We start from the raw sequence: 23,434 nt of genomic DNA on the forward strand, positions 1-23,434 counted from the left end.
CGGGTATTACATATCGAGATTAATTTTCAATTTCGCAAACACTTTTATGGTGCGTATTCTTTTTTTGTTTTTACATTTACTCTTCATTTCAAAATAATATTTAAAGTCTATCTTAAATAATGTGAAGAGGGGTTTGTTCTCTGCCCACTTCATTTTATGGATAAACAAATGAACACTGAAAGTTATGTCAGGTTCCATATCATTTGGATCAAAATAAAACCTTATCAGATTCTCTCAGATTAACATTAATAGTCGTTTCTTTTCAAATTAAATCTTCTAACTCACTCCAAAATCTTCTAACATAAGAACAGTCCCAAAATAAATGGTCAAGAGTTTCTGGGTCACAACCACAAAATACACATTTGTTATCAATAGCTATTTTAAATCTGTGTATAATAAAGGTCTTTACAGGTGTCACGTCCTGACCAGCAGAGGGCGTTTTGCTTAGTCTTGGTCAGGATGTGGCAGGGGGTTTGTGTTTGTTAAATGTTGGGTTGATGATTGGGACTTCCAATTGAAGGCAGGTGTGTATAGTTGCCTTTGATTGGAAGTCCTATATAGGTGTGTGTGTTTGTCTTTGGGGTTGTGGGGAATTGTTTTTGCACTGCGTTTTAGATAGCCTGCAAAACTGTTGTAAATCGTGAGTACCGTTCATTGTTTTGTTTTCCCTGTGGATGCTTTTTTTTCATTTACCAATTAAAAGAATGAGTGTCCACACTTCCGCTGCGCCTTGGTCCGCTTCTCTACACGACTTAATCTGTGACAACAGGGTAGATTCTATGAATGAGTTTGTATGATACTTCTTTCACCTTATTAGATATACAATATTTACCAGACAACAACGAAACTTTGTTCCAGTTCACTTGTCCTAGGGCTGCATTCCAGTACATTTTAGCAGAGGGAATAGTAACATATTGACATAGTTTCCTTATATACATGTTATTACATTTATAGTTTATAATGTCAATTCCTTCTAATTGTATTGAGGCTACAAAATCTTCAACAGTTCCACTTGGAGTATTATATTCTCCTAAAAGAATAATAGCACCTTTAGGGATAGCTCTAACAACAATTTGATACTTCTCAGGAGTGAATGTAACATTGTGTGTTCTCATGAAGTCTTGATAATCATATAGTTGGCCATCATTATTCAATAATTGTTTAACCCAGATAATGTTGTCAAACCAGTTCTGGAACATAATAGTCAGTATGTTTGTTAGCTGTCCAACAGAGCATACAGCACACACACATACACATCCTATGGATTTTAGGAAAATGTCACCACTGAAATCTTTCCAGGAAGCATCCTTTACAAGCTGATAGGTATTTCTGAAGACTTTCCGGTTTATATGTGACCAATGAATGGGGTTCCTTACTGTCTTGATAAGCTGATTAATTATTGACTTGCTTCATGCTAGCCTCAAAGTTCACATGGTTTTCTATGTTTTCGTCAAAATGACTTCAACACCTAGTCTTGCGACAACGACTTCTGTGCCTGAATTACATGAAAAGTTTGCGTTGGAAGCTCTTGATATTGTTGTGGTTGTGGTATACTTCGTCTTTGTTCTTGTTGTGGGAATATGGGTAAGTAATAAACACTCCTATTACCTGGTGGATGCTTTCATTGTATGAAGAGGGCAGACTGGTACAATGACCTAACACTGAAGTAGTACTGTGGAGATTAATTCATCAGAATTCTTCCTCTCACAAAATCTGTTGTTCAAATAAATGCAATATTGACTAAATAAGAAGTACAAAGCAATGTCATTGAGAAGGCTTTGCTGTAACTAATATCTACAGACAGTATAGTTTGATGTATGATGTAAATGAACTCTTTATTGCAGTCTTCTGTCAGGGCAAACCGTGGGACAGTGGGTGGATACTTCTTGGCTGGAAGATCCATGACATGGTGGCCTGTAAGTAGCCTGAGATTTTGATGGTACTGAACTCAAACTCTATGCATTGAACTGAACATTAGTGATGAAATTAGTATGTCAACTAGATAAAAAGTTAATCATGATCCAGACTATTAAGTATTATCTATTTTAAATTAGGATTTTATTTTTATAACAGTAAACAATTGGGTGAAAATAGTTGATACTGATAATAGCTATCTATATCCAAAGATAAAAATGTATTAAATGAAGTAAATTTTGTTCTGCTGTCTCAGATTGGGGCCTCTCTGATGTCCAGTAATGTTGGCAGTGGTTTGTTAATTGGACTAGCTGGCACTGGAGCAGCAGGAGGCATCGCTGTTGGAGGGTTTGAATGGAATGTAAGTAATATGTTAAGAGCATTGTGAAAAAACATCAAGATGATAAACAATGGAGAGGAAATCGAGTTATTACAGTTTGGCAATATTTCCATCAGGAGGTGGACACCCTTTATTTTGAAGACCTATCCACAGTATTTCAGCTTAGAATAAGCTTTCATGTTTCACAGGCAGCTTGGGTCCTCATTGCTCTTGGTTGGATCTTTGTGCCTGTTTACATCTCCGCTGGTGTGGTAACCATGCCAGAGTACCTGAAGAAGCGATTTGGGGGCCAGCGCATCAGAATCTACATGAGTGTTCTCTCCCTCATCCTCTATATTTTCACCAAGATATCAGTAAGATTCTCATATAAAAAAAAAAAAAATTCATAAGGCAATTCAGGGTGTTAGTTGAATATTCTTGTTACCTCTGCTGACAGACAGACATCTTCTCTGGCGCTCTGTTCATTCAAGTGTCCCTGGGCTGGGACCTCTATCTCTCCACAGTGGTGCTTCTTCTAGTAACTGCCCTCTACACTATAGCTGGTAACTTTTCAACATAATCTACCAGTCATTTATTAATTCATTACATGGCATTGTTTGTTATTGATTACCATTGGCTGTTAATTGATTCCAGGGGGGCTGACAGCAGTTATCTATACAGATGCTTTGCAGACGGTCATCATGGTGATAGGCGCATTCGTACTCATGTTCATAGGTACTGTTTTTGTTTTCTATAGTATAAGTTCAACGGTATACAGTATATACATCTACATTTGAATTTGTCTAAAACTACTTTAGTATCATAGTATATAATTATTTTATTAATTAATGATTGGATGATTTATTGTATTCATTTTCAAACTGACCCTTGAACTTTATCTTTAGCGTTTGACAAAGTGGGTTGGTATGAGGGTCTGCTGGAGCAGTACAAGGAGGCCATCCCCACATTGACTGTGCCCAACACTACATGTCACCTCCCCCGGTCCGATGCCTTCCACATCTTCAGAGACCCAGTGACGGGGGATCTGCCCTGGCCTGGTCTGCTGTTTGGCCTCACGGTGCTGGCCACCTGGGTGTGGTGCGCTGACCAGGTATGAGAAGGAACTTTTGTAGTTGACTTGCATTACAGTCAAGTCTAAGGTGTTATTTTGACTTGTTATTTAGGTATGTTACAGTAGACCATTACGAAGAATCCCACATTTTTGCTGAGGCGGGAGATTTCCTCACGTAAGTGACCTTGTCCTAACCTGCTCCAGGTGATAGTGCAGAGGTCTCTCTCAGCCAAGAACCTGTCCCATGCCAAAGGAGGCTCTGTGCTGGGAGGTTACCTGAAGGTCCTGCCCATGTTCTTTATCGTGATGCCTGGAATGATCAGCAGAGCACTTTACCCAAGTGAGTTCTCACTTTGTCTATACTAAATCCAATATACAGCAATGGTATTGCCCTTGTTCTGAAGTTGTATAGTATGTTAATGTGCTGTGTATTACTATATTGTCTCTTTATGTCTGCAGATGAGGTAGGATGTGTTGACCCCATTGAGTGCCAAAGAATCTGTGGAGCCACCGTGGGCTGCTCCAATATTGCCTACCCCAAACTAGTGGTAGAACTTATGCCTGTTGGTAAGACATCTGCACACACGCGTGAACACACTGAAAACACACTTACTATTGATCCTATTTTTGAAAAGGTTCAAATGTGTCATCACTGTATGTGTGTCTATGTAATTTTCTGAGGATGTTTGTATTTTAAATTTGACTCGCCCAATTTCACTCTTCAATCTGTTATATCTGTGTCTATCCTCTCCAGGCATGCGGGGGTTGATGATTGCAGTAATGATGGCTGCCCTCATGTCCTCTCTGACCTCCATCTTCAACAGCAGCAGCACCCTGTTCACCATGGACATCTGGCAGAGGGTCCGGCCACAGGCCTCCGAGCCAGAACTCATGGTAGTGGGCAGGTAGGTAACGCCATTAAAGAAATGTACAGCAATGTCTTCTAAACATGAGTCAAAGCCAGTTGTTTGACAATAGCTGTGTCTAAACATGCCCAACTTCCTCAGGTTCTGCTTTTGTTTACTCCAGGCACTGTTGTATTTTGTGCTACAATTCCTTTGAGTCCCCTGTGAATAATAAGCTTAGTATAAAATCGCATAACTAAACCTCAGAAGACATTATACAAAATCTATACAGCTTAATAAAAGTGTCAAGAATTTTCATTTTTACCCAAATAACAAGTGAAATCATTTTTTTCTCTAACAATAATACAAAATGGATAGAGCAAGCATTTTTTGTTTTGTGGGATTCCCTGTTGCAAACATTGCCTTGTTTTGAATGCAAGACTAAAGGTATATATCCCATTAAGATGTCTGTTTTATGGAGGCAATTTAAGTTTCCCTGCCCCATAATCCAAACCCATGACCTCTGGTCCAAAGTCCAATGCTGAATATACTCAATACGGTTACATTTACATACTAGAAAACTTGATCAGGATTTTTCTAAATTAAAACTATTTTAGTAAGGCAACGATTCCTAACAAAAGTAACCAATGCAGGATTCATTATACAATACTTTAAACTGAAAGAACCCTCACCTCCTGTCTGTGGTCATCACATGCAGGGTGTTCATCTTAGTAATGGTGGTGCTCAGCATCCTGTGGATCCCCATTATCCAGTCAGCCAACAGTGGACAGCTGTTTGACTACATCCAGGCCATCACCAGCTACCTGGCTCCTCCCATCACTGCTGTCTTCATCATGGCCATCTTCTGGAGGCGTGTCAATGAGCAGGTCAGATCAAGGGTTTCATGCCATTATTTGTTTGTATGTCATAAAGCACATTGTTGAGATTTGATATAAAACACTGTCCCTTTGTGTGTGCGTTCAATGTGGATGACCGTTAACACAGGGAGCCTTCTGGGGTCTGATCGTGGGCCTTGCTGTTGGCTTGGTGCAGATGGTGCTGGTGTTTGTGTATGGCACCCCATCTTGTGGAGAGATAGACATACGGCCAGCCTTCATCAGGGATGTCCACTACCTGTACTTTGCTCTTATCCTCCTGGCTCTCACTGGCCTGGTCATCACTGCTGTCAGCCTCTGCACTCCGGCCATTCCAGAGCACCATGTAAGAGTGCCACATGTACTAATCATAAACATTAAACTGACTTGCAAAATATATGCTGTTACTTATGAGATTCATTTCAGTTAAAAGAAAAGAACATGTACACATTTTGTTACATGTTATAACCTATTCATTCTTCCCCTCTTCAATCCCGCTGCAGCTCCATCGCCTGACATGGTGGACAAGACACAGCAAGGAGCCACGCATTGACTTCAATGACCCATGGACCACAAAGCCCAGGACACCACCCAGAACTCCTGACCCCACAGTTGGGGAGGAGGCAGCTGTGGAGGCCGGGCCATGCTGGAAGCGTACTGGAATGTGGCTGTGTGGGCTGTCTGGGCCTGAGAAGAAAAAGTTAACCCTGGAGGAGAAACATGCCTTGGAGTTAAAACTGACCAGCATTGAGGAAGAACCAATCTGGCGGAATGTGTGCAACGCTAACGCCCTCATACTACTCTCTATCAATATCTTTATGTGGGGCTACTTTGCCTGAGTTAATATAACTCTCCTTTTGATTATAGATATTCTTGAATCACATATTGTTTATTGAATTACTGATCACACTCAAAATGCTAATTAGTTTACAATTAGAATGTCAAACAATAATGGTAATGTTGTTTTTAGTTGTTGGGATTTAGACTTTTTATTGCCAAAACTGTCATCTGTATGTGTACTCCTTGATCAGGGTCAGTAGTTAGGTTTCCATTCAATTGGTGACAGATTTTCATGCGGATATTCTAAAATCCGCATAAAATCAAAATGCACATTTTCCTACCATAGATGCGTTTCCATCAAATGGACTTGTTGCACATAAAAGGCGGTGCGTGATGACGTATTGGACATAAAATACCTTTTGCGGTTAAATCCCCCATGTACTGAATAAAAAATACACGTTAAATGGGTTTCCATCACATTTTCCAAATATTGCATTAAATAGCGAGTGTGCACACTGGTATTGGCACGTGCGTCTAGCCAACAGTGCTATCTGTGTACAAAACATCACAACCGCAAGGCTCTCCAGAGGGTGGTGATGTCTGCACAACGCATCACCGGGGGCAAACTACCTGCCCTCCAAGACACCTACAACACCCGATGTCACAGAAAGGCAAGACAATAACCACCCGAGCCACTGCCTGTTCACCCCGCTTCCATCCAGAAGGCGAGGTCAGTACAGGTGCACCAAAGCTGGGACAGAGAGATTGAAAAACAGCTTCTTTATCAAGGCCATAAGATTGTTAAACAGCCACCACTAGCACAGAGAGGCGGCTGCCTACCTACATTCTTGATATCATTGGCCACTTTAATAAATGGAACACAAGTCACTTTTATAATGCCACTTTAAGAATGTTTACATGTCTCGCATTACTCATCTCATATGTATATAATGTATACTGTATCCTTCACTATCTTCTTTACTATCTATTGCATCTTAGCTGCTCTGTCACTGCTCATCCATATATTTTATACTTATATATTCTCATCCCATTCCTTTACTAGATTGTGTGTATTAGTTTTGTTGTGGAATTTGTTAGATATTACCTGTTAGATACTGTTGCACTGTCGGATCTAGAAGCATAAGCATTTCGCTACACTCGCAATAACGTCTGCTAACCATGTGTATGTGACCAATAAGATTTTATTTGAGTTGCAGACCCCCTTTTGCCCTCAAAATAGCCTCAATTTGTCTACAAGTTGTCACAAGCGTTCCACAGGGAAGCTGGCCCTTTAAGATACCTCAATAGAAAATGACTTGCGTAAAAGTAAGTCACCCAGTAAAATACGATTTGAGTAAAAGTCTAAAAGTATTTGGTTTTAAATATACTTAAGTATCAAAGTAAATGTAATTGCTATAATATATTTAAGTATCAAAAGTAAAAGTGTAGATCATTTCAAATTCCTTATATTTAGCAAACTAGACTGCACCAGTTTGTTTTTAATTTACGGATATCCAGGGGCACACTCCAACACATAATTTACAAACGAAGCATGTGTGTTTAGTGAGTCCGCCAGATCAGAGGCCGTAGATGACCTGGGATGTTCTCTTGCTAAGTGTGATAATTGGACAATTTCCTGCCCTGCTAAGAATTGAAAATGTAAAGACTACATTTGGGTGTCAGGGAAAATGTATGGGGTAACAAGTACATTATTTATTTGGGGATGTAGTGAAGTGGGCTCTCCTCCTTGGCAGATGTAAGGCGTTTAAGCATGTTAACCCTTGCAAGGCTGCCGGCCCAGATGGTATCCCTAGCCGCGGCCTCAGAGCATGCGCAGACCAGCTGGCTGGTGTGTTTACAGATATATTCAATCTCTCCCTATCCCAGTCTGTTGTCCCCACATGCTTCCAGATGTCCACCATTGTCCCTGTACATAAGAAAGCAAAGATAATTAAACTAAATGACTATCGCACAGTAGCACTCAACTCTGTCATCATGAAGTGCTTTGAGAGACTAGTCGAGGATCATATCACCTCCACCTTACCTGCCACCCTAGAATTTCTTCAATTTGCTTACCGCCCCAATAGATCCACAGACGATGCAATCGCCACACTGCCCACTGCCCTGTCCCATCTGGACAAGAAGCATGCATACCTATGTAAGAATGCTGTTCATTGACTATAGCTCAGCATTCAACACCATAGTACCCTCCAAGCTCATCATTAAGCTCGAGGCCCTGGGTCTGAACCCCACCCTGTGCAACTGGATCCTGGACTTCCTGACGGGTCGCCCCCAGGTGGTGAAGGTAGGAAACAACGCCTCTTCGCTGATCCTCAACATTGGGGCCCCACAAGGGTGTGTGCTCAGCCCCCTCCTGTACTCCCTGTTTACCCATGACTGCGTGGCCAAGCACGGCTCCAACTCAATCGTCAAGTTTGCAGACGACACAACAGTAGTAGGCTTGATTACCAACAATGATGAGACAGCGATAAAGGGAGGAGGTGAGGGCTCTGGGAGAGTGGTGCCAGGAAAATAACTTCTCACTCAATGTCAACAAAACTAAGGAGATGATCGTGGACTTCAAGAAACAGCAGAGGGAGCACCCCCCTATCCACATTGATGGGACCGCAGTAGAGAAGGGGGAAAGCTTAAAGTTCCTCGGTGTACACATCACTGACTAACTGAAATGATCCACCCACACAGACAGTGTGGTGAAGAAGGCACAACAGCGCCTCTTCAACCTCAGGACGCTAAAGAAATTTGGCTTAACACCTAAAATCCTCACAAAATTTTACAGATGCACAATCGAGAGCATCCTGTCAGGCTGTATCACCGCCTGGTACAGCAACTGCACCGCCCACAACCGCAAAGCTCTCCAGAGGGTGGTGCGGTCTGCCCAACACATCACTGGGGGAAAACTTCCCGCCCTCCTGGACACCTACAGCACCTGATGCCACACGAAGGCCAAAAAGATCATCAAGGACATCAACCACCCGAGCCACTGAGGTCTGTACAGGTGCATCAAACCTGAGACCAAGAGATTGAAAAACAGCTTCTATCTCAAGGCCATCAGACTGCTAAACAAACAGCCATCACTAGCATATGAGAGGTGGCTACCAATAAGACATAGATTAGGAATCACTGGCCACTTTTAGAAATGGATCACTAGCCACTTTAATAATGTTTCCGTATCTAGCATTACTCATCTCACATGTAGAAACTGCACTCCACACTATTCTACGGTATCTTAGTCACTTTTAAATTGTTTTTACATATTGCATTACCCATCTCATATGTACAGTTGAAGTCGGAAGTTTGCATACACCTTAGCCAAATACATTTAAATGCAGTTTTTCACAATTCCTGGCATTTAATCATAGTAAAAATTCACTGTTCAGTTAGGATCACCACTTTATTTTAAGAATGTGAAATGTCAGAATAAAAGTAGAGAGAATGATTTATTTCAGCTTTTATTTATTTCATCACATTCCCAGTGGGTCAGAGGTTTACATACACTCAATTAATATTTGGTAGCATTGCCTTTAAATTGTTTTAAATTGTCAAACGTTTCAGGTAGCCTTCCACAAGCTTCCCACAATAAGTTGGGTGAATCTTGGCCCATTTCTCCTGACAGAGCTGGTGTAACTGAGTCAGGTTTGTAGGCCTCCTTGCTCGCACACACTTTTTCAGCTCTGCCCACAAATGTTCTATGGGATTGAGGTCAGGGCTTTGTGATGGCCACTTCAATACCTTGACTTTGTTGTCCTTATGCCATTTTGCCACAACTTTGGAAGTACGCTTGGGGTCATTGTCCTTTTGGAAGACCCATTTGCGACCAAGCTTTAACTTCTTGACTGATGTCTTGAGATGTTTCTTCATTATATCCACATCATTTTCCTCCCTCATGATGCCATCTATTTTGTGAAGTGCACCAGTCCCTCCTGCAGCAAAGCACCCCCACAACATGATGCTGCCACCCCCGTCATCACGGTTGGGATGGTGTTCTTTGGCTTGCAAGCCTCCCCCTTTTTCCTCCAAACATAACGATGGTCATTTTGACCAAGCAGTTCTATATTTGTTTCGTCAGACCAGAGGACATTTCTCCAAAAAGTATGATTTTGTCCCCATGTGCAGTTGCAAACCGTAATCTGGCTTTTTTATGTTGGTTTTGAAGCATTGGCTTCTTCCTTGCTAAGCGGCCTTTCAGGTTATGTTGATATAGGACTCGTTTTACTGTGGATATAGATACTTTTGTACCTGTTTCCTCCAGCATCTTCACAAGGTCCTTTGCTGTTGTTCTGGGATTGATTTGCACTTTTCTCACTAAAGTACGTTCATCTTTAGGAGACAGAACGCGTCTTCTTCCTGAGTGGTATGACAGCTGCGTGGTCCCATGGTGTTTATACTTGTGTACTATTGTTTGTACAGATGAACATGGTACCTTCAGGCATTTGGAAATTGCTCCCAAGGATGAACCAGACCTGTGGAGTTCTACAATTTCTTTTCTGAGGTCTTGGCTGATTTCTTTTGATTTTCCCATGATGTCAAGCAAAGAGGCACTGAGTTTGCAGGTAGGCCTTGAAATACATCCACAGGTACACCTCCAATTGACTCAAATGATTTCAATTAGCCTAACAGAAGCTTCTAAAGCCATGACATTATTTTCTGGAATTTTCCAAGCTGTTTAAAGGCACAGCAAACTTAGTGTATGTAAACTTCTGACCCACTGGAATTGTGATAGAGTGAATTATAAGTGAAGTAATCTGTCTGTAAACAATTGTTGGAAAAATTACTTGTGTCATGCACAAAGTAGATGTCCTAACCGATTTGCCAAAACTATAGTTTATTAACAAGAAATTTGTGGAGTGGTTGAAAAACGAGTTTTAATGACTCCAACCTAAGTGTTAATGTAAACTTCCGACGTCAACTATACATGTTTTTTGGGTATATGTTAAATATTACTGCACTGTCAGAGCTAGAAGTGCAAGCATTTCGCTACACCCGCAATAACATCTGCTAAACACATGTATGTTACCAATACATTTGATTTTATTTTATTTTTATTTGAAGTAAAAGTCCCACGTAGTTTGGCGTATTTTTTTTTTTACAACATTTTGAACGTTTACCTAAAAATGTTATTTTTCCATCAGACCTGTCACATTTTTTACCCAACATGTATGTTACTAAGCATAAAAAGGTTGGATGGAAACCTGGTTACTGGTGGTGATATTCATGTTGAATTAAAAAGGAAAATGTCTCTCTTGAAACAAGCTGAGTCATGATTAATGTACATTACAAGTGTCAGTACAGTCCTGAACCGTAACAACATATTGGTCAAAAGGGTGCTAAATTCCACATAAATCCATGCCGGATTTTGCACACAACGCACCGTTATAAGGTGGGCGTGCTCATAGCTATAGTTTCCACCAGCAAAATAAACTACCGGTACTTATGCAATTCAGTAATTCACAGAGGTACTGTTTTTGAAACGCGGTGAGTCCTGTCGCTAGCTGCAGAATTAAATAACTGGACAAGTTACTGGATTGCTTAAAAGGGTGTTTTACTACGATATATTTACTGACAACCAAGGACACCACATGGAAACTCACACCACCGGTGCTAAGGTGCTTCTCAACCATGCTACGACATTGAATCTGCACACGGGAAATTTAGTAAACCGTAGCCGACTCAAGAAAAAATGTCCGTCTTCACCTAGTGAAGAGGTAAGACTGACCATTGACTCTGTCATAACTAGCTAGCTAATGTAAGACGTTTGAAACGAGTGCATCACGGCTGGTCAGCTAACTGGCTAGATAATGTTGTTGCTAACTAGCTTGAAAAACCATGGCCTCGACGTAAATTAGTGCGTTTGGTAGCTCAACAACCATGCGTTGTCTTTCCTATATCTATCCCCATTACGTCATTAGAAAACATCAGTTCGCGTTATGTAGTCTGACGTTTATGGCTGTATTGCAAGCCCTGTCAGGGTCATGAGTCACCTGATAGTCAGATTCAAAGATTCATGAGGACATTTTAAATGAACAAAGCCAGGATTTGGCAGGACCTGGTTTGACTTATCTTGTGTAGATTATAGAAGGCCAGCTTTAATTCGGCATGGAGAACAATCATAAAACGATTTCCTTGAAGCTGTGCCCAACTTGACTCGTAAGTGTAGCGAAGAATCTCCATTTAGCATTTAATAGTGTTGATGTTGTATAGTAAGCCATAGCTCTGGATCAGAACTTAATAATGCGCACATTTTCATACTGTCCAAGACACTAACTGCCAGCAGTGTACAAAATAATCCTATACTTTCCATGTCTGGCAATCTTTCACAGCATCATTGAGTGATCTGTAGGCATCATTGAAAGCCCTACCTAGTTACGAAGTGTTGTTTATAGCAAACATGTTAAAACTTCCATTAATTTACAGTCCACTCTTTTAATACTTTTTTTTTTACCATTACAGATTCAAGACTGTGTTCGAGCTACACTTAGTGAGTGGTTTGCCACGATACCACCACCAACTTCACCAACGGTTAGGCAGTTTCCTTTTATTTATTTGTTTATTTATTGATCTCTAGTTGCTATAAATGAATGGGCTGAAGCACGGGTTGCCTATCTGCATCTAACCTATTGGACTAATAATTAGCTAGATCCCAAATGTGATCTTTTAACTAGTTAGCATCCTATTGATTTATAAAAAAAAAAAAACTTGCATCAACACAGTACATCAACACGCCTTCCCTGTGGCTCAGTTGGTAGAGCATGGTGTGTGCAACGCCAGCATGGTGTGTGCAACGCCAGGGTTGTGGGTTTCGATTCCCACGGGGGGCCAGTACCAATTTATTTATTTTTTTATCATGTATTCATTACTGTAAGTCGCTCTGGATAAGAGCGTCTGCTAAATGACTAAAATGTAAATGTATAATGTAGGCCAACCTGTTAGGATAACTTGGGGTCACCTAGGGTAACAGAAATGACTTCATGTCACCATTTCCCCCCCTCCCCCCCCAAACACTTTCCCTGATTGCCACTACTCTTGTTCAACTAAGCATGTAATCTGTTACCACAATTTAAGTCGCTCCCCAACAAATAATTACAGGTATTGTGTTTTACCCCAAGTTACCCTACAATTGACCCATGTTACATTTAGTCCCACTCTCCCAATGCACTCACTGCAAACTCAGGGTTTAAAATGGTGCAGTTCACAGATATTTAGGAGTTGAGAAATAAAGTAGGAATGGAAAGCTGGGATCCCCCTCTTTTTAATAAAGGCCATTAAAACTGCTGTTTTCCTTGCGATTGCCAGAATTGTTGTGCATTGACTGCTTATCGGAATGCATGTTTTCCTCCCTATGGTACTCATAACTTGAACACACAACAGGCTGACCAGGGAACTAGAAACTATTATACTATGGGTTGTCTGATTTATCTATTCATTTGTTGTTTTGTTTGCAGAGGAAAACTACATCTGGACTGCTCTAGCATCTTCAGAGTGCTCCTCGGCAGAAATATTGTTCATGTTAAATATTTTTTTGGCCTGGTGGCAATGATTTTACCGTGGCGCAGCGCCACAGCTAAATGACTGCAGCGGAAAAACTGGAGAGGCATCACACTCCATCCACCCACTCAATACCACATACAGTGCATTTGGAAAGTATTCAGACCCCTTCCCTTTTTCCACATTTTGTTACATTACAGCCTTGTTCTAAAATGGATTAAACAAATGTTCCTCATCAATCTTTGTTGCTAGATTGAATCCCCGAGCTGACAAGGTAAAAATCTGTCGTTCTGCCCCTGAACAAAGCAGTTAACCCACTGTTCCTAGGCTGTCATTGTAAATAAGAATTTGTTCTTAACTGACTTGCCTAAAAGGAATCTACACGCAATACCACAAAGCAAAAACAGGTTTTTAGACATTTTTGAAAATCTATTTAAAAAAACGGATACCTTATTTACATAACAATTCAGACCCTTTGCTATGTGACTCTAATTTGAGCTCAGGTGCATCCTGTTTCCATTGATCATCCTTGACGTTTCTACAACTTGGAGTCAACCTGTGGTAAATGCAATTGATTGGACATTATTTGGAAAGGCACACACATGTCTATATAAGGTCCCACAGTTGACAGTGCATGTCAGAGCAAATACCAAGCCATGAGGTCGAAGGAATTGTTCGTAGAGCTCCGAGACAGGATTGTGTCGGCACAGATCTGGAGAAGGGTACCAAAAAATTTCTGCAACATTGAAGGTCCCCAAAAACACAGTGGCCTCCATCATTCTTAAATAGAAGAAGTTTGGAACCACCAAGACTCTTCCTAGAGCTGGCCAAACTGAGCAATCGGGAGAAGGGTCTTGGTCAAGGAGGTGACCAAGAACTCGATGGTCACTCTGACAGAGCTCTAGAGTTCCTCTGTGGAGATGGGAGAACCTTCCAGAAGGACAATGATCTCTGCAGCACTTCACCAATCAGGCCTTTATGGTAGAGTGGCCAGACAGAAGCCACTCCTCAGTAAAAGGCACATGACAGCCAGCTTGGAATTTGCCACAAACACCTAAAGGGCTCTGACCATGAGAAACAAGTTTCTCTGGTCTAATGAAACCAAAATTGAACTCTTTGGCCTGAATGCCAAGCGTCATGTCTGGAGGAAACCTGGCACCATCCCTACGGTGAAGCATAGTGGTTGTGGCAGTATCATGCTGTGGGGATGTTTTTCAGCAGCAGGGACTGGGAGACTAGTCGGGATCGAGGCAAAGATGAACAAAGCAAAGTACAGAGAGATCCTTGATGAAAACCTGCTCCAGAGCGCTCAGGACCTCAGACTGGGGTGAAGGTTCACCTTCCAACAGGACAACAACCCTAAGAACACAGCTAAGACAACACAGAAATGGTTTCAGGACAAGTCTCAATGTCCTTAAGGGGCCCAGCCAGAGCCCCGACTTGATAAATTAGCAAAAATTGTATCTGTTTTTGCTTTGTCATGGGTTATTGTGTGTAGATTTGGGGGGGGGGACTATTGAATCCATTTTAGAATAAGGCTGTAACGAAAAAGTGAAGGGGTCTGAACTTTGCGAATGCATTGAAGTTCGTCACACTGATAAAGGCTATTGTAGCTGCATAGCATCTGCGTTTTTTTTGTAAAAAATATATATATATATATTATTGCTATGCATACGCTTTAAAGACTAATTTATCCACTACATGAAAGTGCTTTGATTATTTCTGAAAATTTGTTTGAACTAAGGTTTTTTTCGGCATTTACTATCCAGCATCAACTACCTTTTTGTTCTATAGTCTTTATCCCATGGTATACAACTATACCCACAGAAGCACTCCTCTCCTGTGTGTCTACCACATAGCCTAGCTGTATTTCCCATGCATGTTTTATTTCTACATAGCTACAAAACAGCTATTAACCCAACTTCCAAACACCGATTATAGTGTCCATAATCTTTTTACCAAGTTCCCATGGTGACCAAGTGTCCACAGTATCTCTGATCAGCTAACATTTTACATCTAGCATAAATGAAAAGGGATGGCTCTATAATGAACAGTACTTGTGTAACCATTGGTTACTTCTACGCGATAGCGTTCTTCTCCTGGGAAAACAAAATAGCTGTCTGACTGCAAAGAATTCCTCAGACTGATGAAAGGGAACTGTCATTTTGATCGTTCATGCAAAGTTGCCTGCGAAAGGTTCTACATGTGCTTCTGCTGTGAGGTTGGCGTGGCTTTGCCCTGTGGTATTTCTGCTAATCTGCTTCAGCACGCTCAGTGAATACAGATGAGGGGGGGTCTAAGCCCTAGTTAAAACATATTTTAAATTCGATGCGGTGATAGTTCTGTCATTTTCTCATTGGAAGGGCGGGAATAGAGGGCTGTCTGAAACCATTAAGTGCACCTCGTCTGACTTTTGATGATAGTTCGGCAGCCTCCGCCGCATATTCGGCACCCTGCAAATGAAGCACACCTGTTTCATGCAGCATGCCAGAGCGAGCAGTTCTTCCACTGTCGGGAGAAATGGTAATTGCATGCAAATAAAGATTGCTTCGCTACAAACACGCACATTCATGGTCTCGGATTCGTAGGTGGAGGACATTGAGAGATCATTGTTATGCCTTAAAACCTTAGCCCCCAAACCAACGAGGAAGTCTGGCTGTAGTGTTGCCAGCCCGCTCTTCATTTCCATTCAGTTCGACTCGCCATAAATTCGGCGTCTGAACTGTGCGTTACGTACACACAGCCAAAGCTTATTGGAGCAATCCTGCAATGAAATCCCACAAGATTGTGAAACAGAAATTCTGGGTTCGTATTTGGACAAAGTGGAGGCACTATTGAAGTTTCTTCTTGTTCTTTATGTAATTTTAAGCTTCATTTTATTTTAATTTTTTTACAAACTTTTGTTGTAGTTTGAGTACATGTTCTAATATTGATTGACACCTATTTATTTAGGACTTACCAGACACAATTGACTGCTCCATCCCTCAAGCTACAGAAGCAATCACACCTGAGGAGAGAGAGGAGCTGAAGGTTTCAGGTGAGTTTTACTGTTACTTATGGCTTTCATGACAATGGACATAGTGAGGATATGAGACCGTAGTGTGGCATTGACATGAGGAGTTCTGAGCTCAGTATGTGAATTGCATGACAAAAATGCCTTTCCTGTTACCTTGCCGAAGGGTTGCTTTTATCATTAACATGTCCATATTCTTGCTTTACAGTCAAACTATTTATTTGCGAGGCAGACCTCTCTTCAATCAAAGATGCAGTAGATAAGGGTGAGTATTACATTTGTTACAAATAAGCAAAGAACCATATTGACTCAGTGACTGCCAAAAGTCATTTGGCATGTGCCATAGTCTATAAACCTGATCATGCTGTCATATCAAAATTCAACAGACCAAAGTAGACGTTAGTTTCAGTGAAGTTCTGTCTGTTCCTGGACCACACCCAATTCATGTTTGCATAACCTCAACCAATTTTGTGCTTTAAGTTTCATGCTCATAAGATGGACTGTTTCTGACAGCTTGCCAGGCCCTGGCTGTGTCCCAGCTGGACTCAGTGATCATTGCGCCCCCTGCTCTGCCTGAGGAAGAGAGCCAGACCCTGGCCAACCTGCAGCCTGCCTGGAGGGAACTGGAGGGTCTGGTGCAAAGCCACAAGATCGCTACCATCGGCACCTCCGACCTGGACAAGGAGCTCCTGGAGCAGCTCTACAACTGGGCCCAGGTGAGTGTTGATGAGGCCCTCAGATTGTTCTAGGATTGCTTTGGTGTATTTGGGGTTTTGAATTGTTTTATTTTCTCCTGGTCTAGGTGAAACCCAGTAGTAACCAGGTGAATCTGGCCTCCTGCTGTGTGATGCCCCCTGACTTGACTGCTTTTGCAAAGGAGTTTGACATTCAGCTACTGACTCATAATGACCCAAAAGGTGAAAACTCTGCTCTTGCATTTGAATTTGTGATATTTTCACTATATAATCAGATTGTTTTACATGAGTAGGGTACAGACAGAATGTGTGTGTGCTCTGAGGGGCAGTGAATTAACATATTGTCTCTTTTCCTGTAGAACTGATTACTGCTGCCAGCTTCCAGGAGGCAGTGCAGGAGAGCACTCAGGACCTGAAGGTGGCAGACTGGAGGTTGGAGTGGGTTTTGCGGTACTCCATCATAGTCAAAAGCAGGGGGATCATCAAAGCAAAAGGTTACCTTGTTCATGCAAAGAGAAGCAGCCTGTAGCGTGTCCTCTGAAAACCAGTTGTTCAGATGTTATTCATGACCAATGCATTCATAGTAATGAAACCACTTACCCTTCTGCATTGCAGTGGAAGCTGTGTTTTAAAGACTGATAGGTAGCTAAACTTTTATCCAACATGGTTTCAAAGCTGATTTCTCTTATTTTCTCCCTGCATCTACTTGATTTCTGCTGTATCAAGGATTATGGGGTATTATGAAAAAATTATGCATTGGTACCACAGAATTTGTATTTTAGTACAATGACAGAATTATTCTAAAGCAGTTTAAAGGGGAAACAGCCTCTAACCCACTATGGAAATGTCCTATGATATTTTTACATTGTAAATTGATCAGAAAATGTATTTGAGATGAGTCATTTGGATCTGTTGTTAAAGCTTGAGTCGTATGTAAAGTCCTAATGCTCTCTGTGTATGAGCAGCTTCTACTGTATAATACTGGCACCCTCTATTGGTAATGGGGGGGAATAAGGCCTAATTCCAATCGACATTTATGGTTAGTTCAGAAACTATTTTTGATTGTACACATTTTATTTTAAACAAATCTAGTGATACTTTATGGATGTTAGTATTGTCATGTCAAACATTTTAATATATGTTTTAAGCCCTGTACTTACTGAGCATATACTAGGACAGTGGTTCCCAAACTGGGCTGTGCCTCCTAGGGTTTAAATTAGTAGGCTCAACACCTTTATTGTGTACATAATAGCACTGAAAAATTCCAGATTGGCATGGAAAATGAATTACAAGCTCTGAAGTGTCTGGATTATAATGCCTTATTTATCATGGCTTTTCTTCCAGACATGGTCCAAAAAGTTTGATTTCTCTCTTGTACTGTAATTAATATTTCATGTTGCCATTTTCTGTATATCATGTCCTAGAATTGGGTTTATTAAATGATGAAACAGACTAAGTGTTTTATTTTAAAATGAATGTGTTAACTGTAAGTCTCTCTGGATAAGTGTCTGCTAAATTACCTAAATGTGTTCAGGTATAGTGCTAAGCCAGTTTTTCTCTTATGAGTCAGTCAGTCACGCAATTAGCAATGTCCGCTATCTGAACTTGTCGTAATCATGGCCGACTACCGACCGGGCACGGAAACATTTACTTTCTCTCTGTCATCGATAGAGGGGGGGGGGGGGGGGGGCTAAACTGTTTTCCCTGCCAGAATGGGTGGCCATGATTCAGTTACCTAACCAAGGCCACCCTACCTCCTATACTCCCATCTGATGATTAACAGAACGGCAAGAGCGCAGGCTCCTGTGGTTTGCAGTTGCAGTAAAATCAAAAAATATATATATATATATAGTACCAGTCAAAAGTTTGGAGACACCTACTCAAGGGTTTTTCATTATTTTTACTATTTTCTACATGGTAGATAGTAGATTTCAATTAACAGGTGTGCCTTAAGTAAATTTGTGGAATTTAGCCCTATTTGGTAGAAGTCCAAGTCCATATGTTAAGAACAGCTCAAATAAGCAAAGAGAAACAACAGTCCATTTTGTTTGTTTTGTTTATTCCATGTGTAACTCTGTGTCAATGCTACGCTTTATCTTGGCCAGGTCGCAGTTGCAAATGAGAGCTTGTTCTCAACTAGCCTACCTGGTTAAATAAAGGTAAAATAAAAAAACTTTTAAGACATGAAGTCAGTCAATGCAGAACATTTCAAAAACTTTGAAAGGTTCTTCAAGTGCAGTCGCAAAAACCATTAAGCCCTATGATGAAACGGGCTCTCATGAGGACCGCCACAGGAAAGGAAGACCTAGAGTTACCTCTGCTGCAGAGGATAAGTTCATTAGAACTGAACCTCAAGATTGCAGGCCAAATAAATGCTTCACAGAGTTCAAATAACAGACACATCTCACCATCAACTGTTCAGAGGAGACTGTGAATCAGGCCTTCATGGTTGAATTGCTGCAAAGAAACCACTACTAAAGGACACCAATAAGAGACTTGCTTGGGCTAAGAAATCCATGAGTAATGGACATTAGACCAGTTTAAATTTGTCTTTTGGTCTGATGAGTCCAAATTTGAGATTTTTGGTTCCAACTGCCGTGTCTTTGTGAGACGCAGAGTAGGTGAACAGATGATCTCTGCATGTGTGATTCCCACCGTGAAGCATGGAGGAGGAGGTGTGATAGTGTTTTGCTGGTGACACTGTGATTTTATTTAGAATTCAATGCACACGCAACCAGCATTCGCAGCAATACACCATCCCAGGCTGTGTAAGGGCTATTTGACCAAGAAGGAGAGCGATGGACTGTTCAAATCAAATCACATTTTATTGGTCATACACATGGTTAGCAGATGTTGTTGCGAGTGCAGTGAAATTCTTGTGCTTCTAGTTCAGACAGTGCAGCAATATCTAACACGTAATCTAACAATTCCACACAACTACCCAATACACACAAATCTAAGTAAAGGAATGGAATAAGAGTATAAACATAAAAATATATGGATGAGCAATGACAGAGCGGCATAGGCAAGATGCAATAAATGGTATAAAATGCAGTATATACATATGAGATGGGTAATGCAAGATATGTAAACATTATTAGGCTCGCAGGGGCCGAAGGATAGTCACAGGCGGGGCGCAGCCTGAAGCAATAAAGGAAGAGGATGTGTCTGAGGTAGACTCTTGTTCCTCCTCAGTGTCTGGCTACAGAGGACCAAACATTCGCGGAGCCCCCAGGACTCCGAGGAAGACCGTTCTCAAAGACTGCCAAACAGGACCATAATAATTCTTGCAGCTCAGTGGTGTCTGAGTCCAAGGTTCTTGACTTCCAGACCAGTGTGACCAGGAGCACAAGGACTACTTCAAAGTATCATACTGAGGACACTGAGCTTTCAGATCCTGAGTCTTGTCTCTGCTCAGACATCCACGGTGTGTAGAGCTACCAGAAGCAGGACGGGTTGGTTTGTTGATGCTATCCCCATGCATTTAGCGGAAACCACTGATGGCTCTAAGTCCCCTCTACTCCACAGGAGAAGCAGAGGTGTGGTTAAAGCAGTTCCCTGTGACCTCCAGACTTGTGACTCAGGGCTTTGAGTCTGGGCCAAGTATGACTCCCAGGAGGTTCACTTGCAGGTGGCCTGTTCCTAAACTGACAGGCACCACTGTAACGGACTCTGAGTCTGACCAGACTGATGTGTAGATACCCTTCTGGGTAGCTTGGTGAGAGACAGGGGCACCCCCTGTAGTAGTCGCACTGGATCCAACCGCAGTTCCAGGGCAGCTCCACTTACCCGGCTAACAGCCAAGGCCCTGGATATACTAGTTGAGAAATCCCTATGCCAGTCAGATAAGGTGAGTGTATCTGAGTTTGCAGAGGATAGTGTGTCAGAGGACCATCAATTAGAGGACGCAATCAACGCTGATCCATAGTGCTCCGTGATAGAAGTAGGTGAAGAAAAGACGATCCTTGAGGATCAGGATGTAGTGATTGATGAGCCAGAGCCCATCCAAGTTCCAAAATCTGCTCTGGAGCAAACTGGGAGTGTGACAGTCTCTCAGGATGCAGAGGTCACTAGTGTACAACAGGAGTCCATAGAGAAAACCGTCCGTGAAGAGCCAGAGAAGAATACCTCTGAGGCAGATGTCCCTGCTCAGCAAAACATCAGAAAAGATGAGAAAGTGATCCCGGCAGTCTGAAGTCAGTGACAGTCTGTGAGAGTGCTGATGCAGAGATTGCTGAGGCTCTTTGTGAGCCTGCGGTGGAAGCAGAAGACCAGCAGAGGGAGCTGTCCACTGAGGATGCAGCAGATGCGGACGCCCCAGTGATAATAGAACAGGAGTCGATAACACCAGCTGATGCGCAAGTCTCTCTCGATCATACAGTAAAAATAACGGTGTGTGAAAATGCAATGTCCCCTGTTATAGTGGTGTCTGAGGAAAAGGCCATAGATGTAAACCCCCACAGAGGTCCTCAATCGGAGGTAGACAGCCAGGAATGTAAGGCATTGCCTAATGAGGAGACTATGGACATGAGCAGCACAATAGTACCTGAGAATGAAAGGGCTGATCAAGATGAAGCCCCTCACACCACAGAGCCCGTTGTGGTGACCTCTATCCAGGACCTGAAGGTCAGTGTATCTGACGCTGACAAGCTAGAGGAGCCCAGAGACACGGTCATCATACAGAAATCTGGCGTGATCAGTTTACTGGAGAGCAGTGATGAAGACGATGACAATAGCCAGCATTCTGAGGAGGAAGGGGATGGTCCTGATGGTGAAGAGGAAGCTGTCTATATAGAGGATGAAGAGGATGCAGGCCCATCCAGACCTCAAGCTGCTGCTGCTCAGTCCTCGGCTCCTGATGGCCTGTTTGTCATAGACACCCAACCTGGCCTTCAGTCAGATGAACAGTGCTACGTGGATGAGAAGGAAAAGGAGGGGGACACTGCGGGTGACACGGAGGCCATTGAAGAGCAAGATCAGGAAGAATGTGTTGATCAGAAGGGAGACTTTGATAAAGATGCACAAGTCCTCTTCACAAGCAGAAATCCACAATTGTAAGTATCTGTTTTTTGTTGTTGTTCATGACCATGTCATCTGTGCATTTAAAAATGGCTATAAGTTGGAAGGGCTACACTGCCATTTTTATTCTGAATGGATAGCACGATTTCGTTTTTTTAAATCTCAAGCAATGGAGCTATTTACTCAAATATTGAATTGCAATGCCAAGCACGTATAAAGACTTTTCACATTCATTTTCATTAACATATCAAGAGCGAACCAGTTGGAGACTAGACAATGCTTCCTCTCCTGGGTAATTATTTGAGACAATCTGTTATAGGAAAGAGTTGTCCAGCCGCATTGACCCGGGCCTGAGAGTGAAGGAGCTTGGGGGATTATACATCAATTTTGATGGCAGCAAATCAAAGACTGTCTCTAACTCCCTGAAAAAACTAAAGGAACAGAAGAGCCAAGATGAGGTAAATAACTTTCATTGATTTTGTTTTGAAGGTGATATATGGCGTAGAATTGGTAATGAATTGTGCAGTTATGCAAGGCTGGGTAATTCAATAACGAGAGGAAGTTTTTCATGAATTTCAACCCTTTGACTGCCATGGATCTCTGCGTTTTTCAGATTTTCTGCTTCTCCTATAATTGTGATTTGTTTTCTCTGTTGGCAGTTGATGAAGAAAAGTGTTATTGGCCCAGAACTTGAGAAGAGAGATGCTGTGCCTCCATACAGGGAGTCCAAACAGGCTGCGAAACTGAAGCGCAAAGTGAATACATGTCCATGTACCCTTGTTTATTAATTTAGAAAAGGAAGTAGTGTGATACAAGGAGAAGTTATATTTTTACTACATTTAGCCATTTTTGTTCACTCATTGACTGGCATGTTTCCCCCTTGGCTTGCCATGCTCAGGAGGAGAGGGAGAAGACAACTGGAGCCGGCTGGTTTAACATGCGGGCTCCTGAAATGACAGAGGAATTAAAGGGCGACCTCAAAGCACTGAAAATGCGTGGAGCAATGGACCCCAAGCGGTTTTATAAGAACGATAGAGATGGATTCCCCAAGTATTTCCAGGTCAGTAATCATCTAACCCTCAACTGTGCTTGGTTTTCCCAGTGCTCCATATGTTGTGTTCAATGCTATGGGGGGAAAAAAACGTTGAGCCACTATTCCTCACTACTCTTAGCTAGAATTACTGTAAGGATTTACAATGTACTTTTTATTTTGGAACTATTTTAACCTTTTTGTGCTTGAATGTCTTTGTCCCAGGTTGCTACAGTAGTAGATAGCCCTGTGGACTTCTATCATTCCCGTGTCCCGGAGAAAGACCGGAAGAGAACCATGGTGGAGGAGTTGCTTGCTGATGCAGAGTTCAGACAGTAAGTTTCGTTTTACCTTTGTCATGTACAGCTG

At 41.9% G+C, this 23,434-nt stretch overlaps 2 protein-coding genes across 3 annotated transcripts; both read left to right on the forward strand.

Moving 5' to 3' along the window:
- The first annotated feature begins 1,404 nt into the window (after window positions 1-1,404).
- slc5a9 (solute carrier family 5 member 9) lies at window positions 1,405-6,269 on the forward strand. The gene is made up of 13 exons (XM_014216612.2): window positions 1,405-1,584; window positions 1,845-1,916; window positions 2,171-2,275; window positions 2,443-2,607; window positions 2,691-2,796; window positions 2,888-2,968; window positions 3,139-3,344; window positions 3,510-3,645; window positions 3,765-3,872; window positions 4,060-4,210; window positions 4,869-5,037; window positions 5,156-5,371; window positions 5,529-6,269. Exons 1-13 carry the CDS (start codon window positions 1,432-1,434, stop codon window positions 5,862-5,864), a joined length of 2,004 nt encoding a protein of 667 aa, XP_014072087.1. The 5' UTR covers window positions 1,405-1,431; the 3' UTR covers window positions 5,865-6,269.
- A 5,003-nt stretch (window positions 6,270-11,272) lies between these two features.
- gsh0 (Glutamate--cysteine ligase regulatory subunit) lies at window positions 11,273-18,468 on the forward strand. Of its 2 annotated transcripts, NM_001173943.1 has the most exon segments (7): window positions 11,273-11,528; window positions 12,274-12,342; window positions 16,261-16,345; window positions 16,530-16,586; window positions 16,835-17,037; window positions 17,124-17,238; window positions 17,376-18,468. In NM_001173943.1, coding segments are annotated over 7 exon segments (825 nt in total). In that variant the 5' UTR covers window positions 11,273-11,402; the 3' UTR covers window positions 17,546-18,468.
- Window positions 18,469-23,434: the final 4,966 nt, after the last annotated feature.

This window comes from Salmo salar, chromosome 10 (assembly GCF_965601325.2).
Source record: "Salmo salar chromosome 10, fSalSal1, whole genome shotgun sequence".
NCBI classification, from domain to species: Eukaryota; Metazoa; Chordata; class Actinopteri; order Salmoniformes; family Salmonidae; genus Salmo; species Salmo salar.

Bases quoted from the DNA above. Each gene is read 5' to 3' on its own strand.
- slc5a9 (XM_014216612.2), top strand. From the start codon at position 1,432: ATGGTTTTCTATGTTTTCGTCAAAATGACTTCAACACCTAGTCTTGCG. The intron at 2,969-3,138 runs GTACTGTTTTTG...CTTTATCTTTAG, and splicing joins ATTCGTACTCATGTTCATAG to CGTTTGACAAAGTGGGTTGG. The intron at 5,372-5,528 runs GTAAGAGTGCCA...ATCCCGCTGCAG, and splicing joins CGGCCATTCCAGAGCACCAT to CTCCATCGCCTGACATGGTG.
- gsh0 (XM_014215735.3), top strand. From the start codon at position 16,078: ATGAAATCCCACAAGATTGTGAAACAGAAATTCTGG. The intron at 16,114-16,260 runs GTTCGTATTTGG...CTATTTATTTAG, and splicing joins TTGTGAAACAGAAATTCTGG to GACTTACCAGACACAATTGA. The intron at 16,346-16,529 runs GTGAGTTTTACT...CTTGCTTTACAG, and splicing joins AGAGGAGCTGAAGGTTTCAG to TCAAACTATTTATTTGCGAG.